The sequence below is a fragment of the Myotis lucifugus genome, unplaced genomic scaffold (assembly GCF_000147115.1).
Source record: "Myotis lucifugus unplaced genomic scaffold, Myoluc2.0 scaffold_415, whole genome shotgun sequence".
NCBI classification, from domain to species: Eukaryota; Metazoa; Chordata; class Mammalia; order Chiroptera; family Vespertilionidae; genus Myotis; species Myotis lucifugus.
The window spans coordinates 192,587-202,364 of record NW_005871463.1 but is presented as its reverse complement, the minus strand read 5'-3'; the positions used below and the strand labels follow the sequence as shown (position 1 = coordinate 202,364).

General features: G+C 54.4%; 1 protein-coding gene across 1 annotated transcript in view; it reads left to right on the top strand.

The window, feature by feature from the left end:
- Window positions 1-7,897: 7,897 nt before the first annotated feature.
- LRP5 (LDL receptor related protein 5) overlaps window positions 7,898-9,778 on the top strand; it is a 62,225-nt gene continuing 60,344 nt past the window's right edge. The window contains 1 exon segment of the mRNA XM_006102480.3: window positions 7,898-7,988. Coding sequence (XP_006102542.1) covers window positions 7,913-7,988 — 76 coding nt within the window. The 5' untranslated portion in view covers window positions 7,898-7,912.

Here is a 9,778-nt window from a genome sequence, read left to right as displayed (position 1 = left end):
TGAGCCTGAAGCAGCCCCATATCTGTGCAGCCCCCCTGGCCGGCCTTTGGTTTCCGATTTGTCCCAGATGGACTGTCGCTTGGTAGGGGACTTAGCTCTCTGCTGGCACCCACGGGCTCACCCTGCCCAGTGAGCGTGGGCCTCAAGCTCACAAAGTGCCAGCAGCTACGAGGCCCTGGAACCTCAGGTTGTGATCAGTCTGTGCCCAGATCCTGAGTCCTCTGTCCCTCTGTCCTCTCTTGCCTGGACCCCCTGGGAGGTTGCTATGGTGACATCACTTTCTTGTGTCTTTGAATTAGCCTGTTCTAGGTACCACACATTAGTGGGGTCATACGCTGTTTGTCTTTTTGTGTCCGGCTTATTTCTTTGGGTGATGTTGTCGAGGTTCATCCAAGCTGTAGCATGTATGGGAACGCCATTCCTCTTTATGTCTGAAGAATATTCCATCGTACGGGTAGAGCATACGTTGTGTGTCCATTCATTTGTCGATGGACACTTGCGTCGGTTTCCACCTTTGGCGATTGTGAATAATGCTGCTGTGAACGTGGGTGTGCAAGGGTCTGAGTCCCTGCTTGCACTGTCGGACTTGCTGGACCATGTGGTAATCCTGTGTCTAATATTTTGAGGAACCATCAAACTGTCCTCCACAGCAGCCCCACCGTTTTACATTTCCACCAGCAGGGCCCAAGAGTGCCAGCTCCGCTGTGTCCCGGCCAACACTTAATTGCCCCTTTTTTTGCTTCAAGCCATCCTAGCAGGTGTGAAATGGTACCTCGTGGTGGTTTCAAGTTGCATTTTCCTGGTGAGTAATGACGCTGAACATCTGTTCCATGCGCTTGTTGGCCATTGTCTTTTATGAAAATATACATTTAAATGCAAGACCAGCTGGTGTGGCTCAGTGGTTGAACATTGACCCATGTACCAAGTGGTCACTGGTTCCGTCCCGGGCAGGGCACATGCTCAGGTTGCAGGCTCAATCCCCAGTAGGGGGCGTACAGGAGACAGGCGATCGATGTTCCTTTCACATTGATGTTTCTATCTCCCTCTCCCTTTCTCTTTCTCAAATCAATAAAAACATATTAAAAAAAATAAATACAAGGCATACACGAGTACATATAAACAGCTTAAACATTTACCATGGCACTTCTTTCTGCAAAGTGTCCTTTTTTATTGCCTGTTTTAATTCTCTTCTCGGGGATGACCAGACCTTTAACACATATGTTAACATGTTACATTGTTTTGGATTCATATTTTTTACCTATATCCATTCACTCTCTACCTGTCATTTCATAGCTTTCCTTTTTTACTTATATATTGTAAAAATTTTCTGTATCTTCTAGATCTTCATTCTTGCTTTTTTTTTTTTCTAGAGAGTGAAAGGGAGAAGAAGAGAGAGAGAAAGAGAGAGAGAGAGAGAGAGAGAAACAGAGAAACATTGACGTGAGAGAGACACATTGATTGGTTGCCTCCCGCATGCGCCCCTGACTGGGGCCTGGGAATTGAACCTACAACTGAGGAGCCTTTAACCTGGAATTGAACCTACGATCCTACCTTCTGTGGGGTGACGCTCTAACCACTGAGCAGATCCAGCCAGAGCTAGATCTTCATTCTTTTTAAAAGCCAGGAGCTATTTCATAGTGAGGGCATACCCCATGTCACCGCTTTTACCCAGAAGAGCGTTTCAGTTCTTGCAGGCTCTGTGGCTATTGCAAGGCATGCCACGCACTTATGTCTGTGCACGTGGGTCCAGTATATCTGTGGGATACATTCCTTGTCAAAGAGTAGATTCATTCATAAGTTTGTGAAGATGCTGACAAGTGCCTCCAAAAGGCCATGCTGAGCCACACTGGCTGGGTTATATATATTTTTCCCAGTTTTTTCTTCTGGTCTGTAGCTAGTCCATCCTTGTTTTGGGTGGTTTATCATCATAAAGACATGAAAAAGTGTTACGTTATAAAAACTCTCATTCTTGCCCTGCCGGTGTGGCTCAGTGGTTGAGTGTCGACCTATGAACTAGGAGGTCATGGTTCGATTCTGGGTCAGGGCACATGCCCGGGTTGCGGGCTTGATCCAGTTGGGGGCTTGCAGGAGGCAGCCGGTCAATGATTCTCTCTTGTCATTGATGTTTCTCTCTCTCCCTCTCCTTTCCTCTCTGAAATCAATAAAAATATATTAAAAAAACAACAACACAAACTCCCATTCTTTTCCCTTATGGCTTCTGGAATCTGTGCCTGGCTTCTCTACCCCCAGGTTATAAATACATCTTCCTTTATCTTCTCCAAGAACTGTTACTGTTTTGTACTTTATAGTCAGACATTCTCTCTGGTTTTTGAGGGGATGTGTGGTGTGAGGTAGGGATCTGAACTGTCCCTGCTACCAGTTAGTGGGTATGGAGTGGTCCCGACACCTTGACAGAATGGCCCATCCTATCCCCACTCGTTTAAAATGTCCTCCTTTCACCTGGAGAGTATCATGAAATAAATCAGTCAAAGACAAGTATCAGCCCTAGCCGGTTTGGCTCAGTGGATAGAGCGTCGGCCTGCGGACTCAAGGGTCCCGGGTTCGATTCCGATCAAGGGCATGCACCTTGGTTGCGGGCACTTACCCAGTGGGGAGTGTGCAGGAGGCAGCTGATCAATGTTTATCTCTCATCGATGTTTCTAACTCTCTGTCCCTCTCCCTTACTCTCTGTAAAAAATCAATAAAATATATTAGAAAAAAAAAGACAAGTATCACATGATCTCATGCATACATGGGATTTAAATAACAAAATAAGCTGATGAACAGAGTGGATTCAGAGACATGGAAGCATGGAACAGAGTACAGAATCTTGGGGGGAAGGCAGGGGAGCGTGGGTGGGTGGGAGGTAGTCAACCGAAGACTTTGTATGTATATATGCATAACCCTGGACACAGATAATAGGGTGGTGAAGGCCTGGGGTGGCGGGCGAGGGGTGAGCTGGAGAGGATCAATAGGGGGAAAAATGGGACATATGTAACACTTTCAACAATAAATATTTTAAAAAAGAAAAGAAAAAAAAGAATAATAAAGTCACCCTTTCATGTGCCGTGTCCATAGATGCTCGGCTGTTGATTCTGGAACCTTCTCCGTGACCTGCTGGGCAGCAGCAGGCAGCTGTTTTAATCTATGTAGCATCACAGTATATTTTGAGATGGATGGTGCAATTCCCCCTTCATTGTTCTTTCCAAAGAAGGTTTGTGTTGACTCCTATTGTACGTTTACTCTTTTGCGATAAACTTCAGAGTCAGCCTATCGAGTTCCATCCTTTGATCTTTGGATCCGGGGACAGTAAACGGTGACATTGAACAGGTGTCGGAGGGCTGGACTTTAGAAGTGCTCTCCGACAGGCGAGCTGGTCTCTGGCTGGGGACAGAAATGCATCTGCGGCCTCGACGGGGCGGGTCTTCTCGTTTTCGGTGGCTGGCAGGACCTGGAAGGAATCCCAGGTGACGTTTGTGCTGGGCTGCTTGAGCCACACCTACTCAGGAAACAGCGCTAATGCAACTCATTCCAGCGTTACCCGAAGGCAAATATAATTACCGTGTAAATTACTGCTCCCCTCCCCTCGTTCATTCCAGAACAAAATGTGAGCAACTTTCGTTTCTTCCCCAGGCTGCACCCCTCCATTAGCCCAGACGGGAGGCGGTACCTGCCTCACAAAACTCGCAGGAAATTGCTCAATGGGGCGTTCAAAGCCGCCTGAGCTCGTGGCCAGAGCCAGAGCGCGTCAGCCCTGGTGCCTGGTAGCCTTCCAGACTCTCCACGGGCTCTCCTGGTACCAGTCGAGCTGGTGATGGGAGCGAGGGGACGTCCTCACTGCAAGGTGGCTTGGGAGCAAGACCTGCTTGCCTGGGGGACAGGCCAACTCCAAATCCCGCCCCCCCTCAGCCCCCCCCCCCCGTGTGAACTTGGTTCTCCAAAGGAGAGTGAGTGGGGGAGTCCGGGTGTGGGGGCGCTGTGTTGGCCTCCCACAGTCCTTACTGAGCTGACTCTGATGCCTGGGCTTCCTCGTACCCCCCCCCCCCCAACACACACACACACACACAGGCCCCCGTGTCTGGTCTGTCCTCATTGGGAAGCCTGCCACGCTGCTCAAAGGCCTCCCCTGTCCCCCCCTCCCCACCCCTCTCTGAACTTGCTGTGGAAGACAAGATCGGAGTGGAGGACATAGGCTTCTGTGTGGTCTCCTTCTTTCTAGAACCTTCTTCCCCTTGCCCATTTATGTAACTTTCTGGCCAGATTAATTTTTCTACAACGAGTTTCATCGTATTCTTCCCTTTCCTGGAAAACGACACTCGTTTCTCAGCCTCCAGAGTTGGAGATTTTCCGCCCACCGTCCCCCGCTGCCCCCAAGCTGGCTCAAGCCCCCTTTCTGCTCCCCAGAGTGAGTGTTGCTCCAGCCAGATCCATCTCGGAGTCCGGAACCTTCCATGGCCCACCCAGCCTGCGCGGGCCTTGGGGACAGAGGCTCCATCCTTGTCCTTCCGTCCCTGGCATGGTGTCTGCTGCGGGGTGGACGCTCGGTAGCTGTCTCAGGGTTCCGGAGGCCTCGTCTGTCCATGGAACAAATCTGCCCCATCCTTACTTCCTCTGGCTCCTAAATCTGCTGTGTCGTGAGCTCCCTCCCCCTCCTCCCATCCCGAAATCCAGCCCAGCTGTTTCCCAGATTGAAGAACATCTGTCCTGCTGTGTGGGGCCGAGTGAGGGACCCCCGCCCCCAGTAAGAGCCCGTATTTCCGAGGCTCGGACTCAGAGGGCCTGCTCCAAATAAAGCTGGTCTTTGTTTTACTTCGAGGAACTGGTGCATCCCAAACGCACTTGACCCTGAGGTCCTGTGTCCACTGAATCCCTACCCACCTTCCTCCTTTGGGCTCCCGTTTCTAGTTTTTAAAAAACGTGCCTTTTGTTTGAGAGATTTTATCCTTTCAAGGGAAGTATGTTTGTTAAGTAACAACCTTTCCTGCTTATGGATCCCAGACCTGCGCAGTCGCCACACGGCGCTGGTGGGAGGCCGCTGCAGGGTTTCCGTCAGCCCCTCCCGGAGTTTCCATGGGCTTCTCAGGCGCCTGGAGGAGCCAGTCCACCTCCTTGGGCTGTGGACCCGAGCAGGAGGAACTGATGTGGAGGGTTCAGGCAGGGCTGGCCTCGAGGGGGGGGGGGTGCAGGGTTTTGGGGAGGCCCTGTTCTGCTTCATCTGTGAGGGGCTGGGAAGGCCCGCTCAGAGCTCTGCTCGGACCAGCGTCCCCACCGGCTCCAGCATCCCTGCATGGCCAGTCCCTGGCCCATGGGCCGATCTTCCTGTCACTTCCTCTCTGTGTACCGAGGCCTTCCTGGTGCCCAACCCCCCCCCCCGCCCCGCCCCCAGCCAGGATGGAATGTGGCTGAAGGTGGGACCCCTCTGCCTACAGGGTCGGATTGGGGAACTGCCTGCCTGTGGGTCTGTGAGGGTCGAGTTTTCCGGGATCCCGGGCCGGTAATCTCTAATCCGGGGAGGCTCAGGGTGTCTCCCAGCCTCGCTGGCTGTGTCAGCAGAGCTGGATGGTGATGTGGGTGGGAACTGGTCCTGATCCGTGATCCCTGAGGTCCTCGGGTGACAGCAACGGTGGGTAAAGTGCCCCCTCCTGCTGGGGCCACACTCGGCCCCGAGTCTCCTTCCCTTCTGCACCCCGCTCCTCCCCCACCCCCCGCAGGTTTGCTGTGAACAGCTGAGGGGGCTGCAGAGGAATCCCAGCAGCCAGCCTGGGGCCCCCACCCAGCCCCAGGCCTGGAATCCCAGGGCCCCTCCACCTGTTGTGGCCTGGCTCGCATTCCTGGCTCCACTCAGCTTTGCAGCCGGGACAAGCCGGTTAGCCCTCTGGACCTCAGCCTCCTCACCTGTTGGGCTGTGATCACAGAGCCCCACCTCCACGTAGACACGCGTGGGGATGTGACGGGGCGAGGCTGTAAAGTGCTTTTAGCACAGGTCGGCCGCCCGGTGAGCGCTCGGTAATGATGAACTGTTAGGATGATTATGGCAGTCGTAACCGTTGTTCTCTGGGGAGAGCCCGTGGGGGCTCTGGAATCAGGTGTAACTCGGCTGACAGTGGTCTGGTGGGAACCATTGCACCTCCGACCGTGGGCCCATCTCCAGTTAGAAGGAGAAGCAGTGAGTTGCGTTAATTGCCTAATTTCTATGCAGAGCCTGATGGCTCCCGGAGCGAATCTTGACCCTTGCCTAGTAAAGCGAGTGTTTGTACTGTAGCTGGCGCCCAGGGCCCTGCGGCCGGGGGGCTGGGGGGCAGGGCAGGTGCAGGTGTCAGAGGGCACTTTTCGTCGGGCCTCCACCGGCAGAGGTGTGGGCAGCAGGCGTTTCTGTTTTGCTCCTTCATCCGGAGGCCATCCATCCATGTGTGGACTTTGCCAGCGCGCCCCTGCCCTCCCTTCTCAGAGGGCTTTGTTAGGGACCCTACTTCCTCCTCTCCCTGGTGCCTTTCTTCTAACAGCCTGGCTGACTCACAGGGCCAGGGCCTCCTCTCTGGAGAGCTGACCAGCAGCCCCACTCCAGTCCCCTTGCATCCGGCAGCCTGCCCACCTGCCTTTCCCCTTGCCCCCCGGTCAGCTTCCCCCCTGCAGGCAGAGGAGGGAGCTGGGCATCCCTCGGATGGTCCGTGCCTTTCCCCAGGACTGCTGACTGGGCTCTGCACCCAGTAGGTACTCGGAGCGAGGGCTGCTGCTCTCCAGGCCGGGTCACGCTGTCACGCGAAGGATGCAGCCCTGAGCTCCCGGCCTTCCTGCCACACCTGCCCTCTGGCCATGAGTCCAGGTGGGACCTGCCTCTTCTCGGCTGGACAGGCGCCTGCTTTCCTCATTTCCTGTTGTGGCCTCTAGCCTAGGAGTAATTTAAGCCTCTGGCAGATTATGTGCTGACTCGCTCTAGTGTAACCAGCTCAGAGCTAGGCCCCTGGGAACAGGCAGGCACAGGCCCGGTCCGGGGCAGCACGCACTGACCCTCGGCCAGCGGTGCGCGCCAAGGTGAGGGCTGTGATGGGGAGCCCCGCCTGCTGCTGGCCCCTGCTCCGCTGCCACCTGGACCCTGGCTGTTGTGTCGCTTGGATGGGTGGCCCTCTCCGGAGAGGATCGCCAGGTGGCCTCTTCCCGCAGCGTTTGCCTCCTCCTGCTGCCGGCCGGTTACGCTCCTACCCGGAGGAAGGAGGCGGCTGCGTCTCTGCGGTCACCGAGGAGCCGGCACTACTGGGTCCCCAGCCCCTGTGCGGGTTTGGGGGCGGCTGTAAAGGTCAGCACCCAGGACCAGCTCCGGTTTTCCTGGGAACCGTGCTCAGTGTGGGGTCCGGAGCCCAGGACGCGTCACCAGGGGCTTGTCCTGGTTTCTCTGGAGAATTCTGTCCCGTCTTTCCAGACCTGCCTGCATCCAACACTGGTCCCTGCCCAAGGGGAGGTGCCCAGCGCTGGAGGAGCTCTCCTCGGGCCCCGCAGAAGCCCGGTGACGGGTGTCTCCTCGTTCTTAGGATCCTCCAGACCCGACACTGAGCTTGGCTCCCAGGGTAGTCGGAGCTGGTCCCGGGGGCTGAACATTCCGGCAGCCCTAACCCTGCGTGGGGTCTCAGAACCAAGAGATGCCAGCGGCTCGAGGAGTGTCAGCCCCCGCGAGGCTTCAGCAGGGACAGAAGGCAAGAGGTTACGAGCAAACCACAGAGAGGACATTTGAGTTTTATCTGATGGTTTCCATCTGTCCACACGCTGGACAGACACGCCCTGCGGCCGAGGCCTGTGCTGGGCTCTGGCGGCGGCGGCCTGCGGACCTCGGCACCCAGGTAGCTGCCTTTTTCCAGGAACAGGGATCATTTGAAAGCAGAGCCTCCCCATTTTCCCATAAAAAAGGAGATTTTGCAGCATGATGGTAAATTTGGCACGTCTTCATTATTATGGTTTTTGTGCAACACTTAAAGAAAATAAAAGCTGGTACAAAGGTATGTTTGTTTCTGAAATGTGTTTCCTCTCCCAGATGTCCTTTTCTGCCAGTTCCAAATCACGGTGAGCTCAGCTCTCCAGTTTCCTCTGCGGGCAGAACAATGAGGTCTCTGTGAGCGCGTGGGGGGACGCCAGTGTGTGTGTGGGGGGGCTTCTCTCGCCTCGGTGGAAACCACCAGCCTCTGCCAGTCGGATAGGGAGCCCGCTGGCTGGTGGGGGCTTGGCGGTCTGCTGGCCCGTGGTGGTGACTGGCAGGGTGGTGGCTTGCAGGCACCGCAGTCTGCACCTGCGTTCAGATCCTCGGGTTTGCTGGGTGGCCTTGAGGGAAATGCTTGCATCTGCGTGGCGTGTGTGGACCCTGGGACTTGGTACTGTATCTACTACCTGCCTTTGGTCTGGCCTCTTTCTTCTTGTTGTCTTTCTGGCATCAAACACTGGTCCCTGCCCAAAGGGGAGGTCTCCAGGACACAGGGTGGGTGCAGAGCCGGCCGGAGAGCCAGGTAGAACTGAGTGGGCGTCCCCAGAGTCCAGCGTCCCTCAGGCCCTCCTTGGCTGCTTGGTCTGTCACTGCTTTCTTGAGACCAAGTGTGTGTGTGCTCCTTGGGAGCGCTGTGAGCCACACACATGCACACACAGGCGGGCTCACGTGATCACACACGAATGCATGTGCACACACACACACATGCATGTATGCACACACACACAGGACCTTCAGAAGTGCCTCCTTGGTTGACTTTCAAGGACAGCTAACAGACCTCTACCAGCTTCCACTCGGAGGTTTTGATACTTCTCACCATTGAGAATGATCCCTAAGGAGTCGCTTTCTTTGGGGCGCACATTTAGTGAAATCCTTATTTTTTAATAAGTGCCTCCTGCCTCAGAACACCTGAGATACACGCATCTAGCCTTAATAGATAAAAACAGCTAATACATATTGGCATTTGCAGTGGACTCAGCAGGTTCTAAGAGATGTTCATCGATTGTCTCGTTTACTCCGTCCAGCCGCTCTGCAGGCAGGGTGCCATCACTACCCCATTTCGTAGATGAGGGAACTGAGGCTGGGAGAGCCCATGGAACTTGCTCAGGGTCATGGGGCGCTAATGTCAGCAGACTGAAGCCCCAATGCCTGTCTCTGAATTGCTATTTGAATTATAAAGTGTTTTCTTTCATCTCTAAAGGAAATTGGCCGAAGAGTCCCCAGTGCATTTAAATAACTGTGCTGCTGGGCCCAGACCTCAGCCACCTCATTGAACAGATGTGGAAGCTGAGGCCTGGAGCGGGTGGTGCCATCAGAACCGCTCTCCTGGGTGGCCCCGCCTCCTGTATGAACCTAATGCCTGTTTCAATGGGGCCTCAGGGTTTGGGGTGAAAGTGATGGACTTGCCTTCCACCAGGATGGACCGCCAGCATCAGCTCCCCTCTGCCCCTCCGCGGGCCCCCAGCCACTGGATCCCAGGACCGCTTTTCTCAAAGTCTTTGCCATGGCCTTGGGCCACTTCCGGGAGCCTGGCAGGCTGGGAGCCATTGAACCGAAATGGTATGTAATCAGAATGCTATATTTTGTCGAAAATAAGAATGTTAGTAACAGGCTGGTTTCTGGCAAGTCAAACTGGGACTCTGAAATACATATTTTTCCCTGCTCTGCCCTAAACCTTCTAATTAGAGAAGGCGCACATTTGCGGATATAAATCAAACGTCATATTCTCTACAAACTTGTCCTAGGTATCACTGAGTTATACATTCATAGTGCTAATGAGGGCTTGCAGAGTGTGTGTGTGTGTGTGTGTGT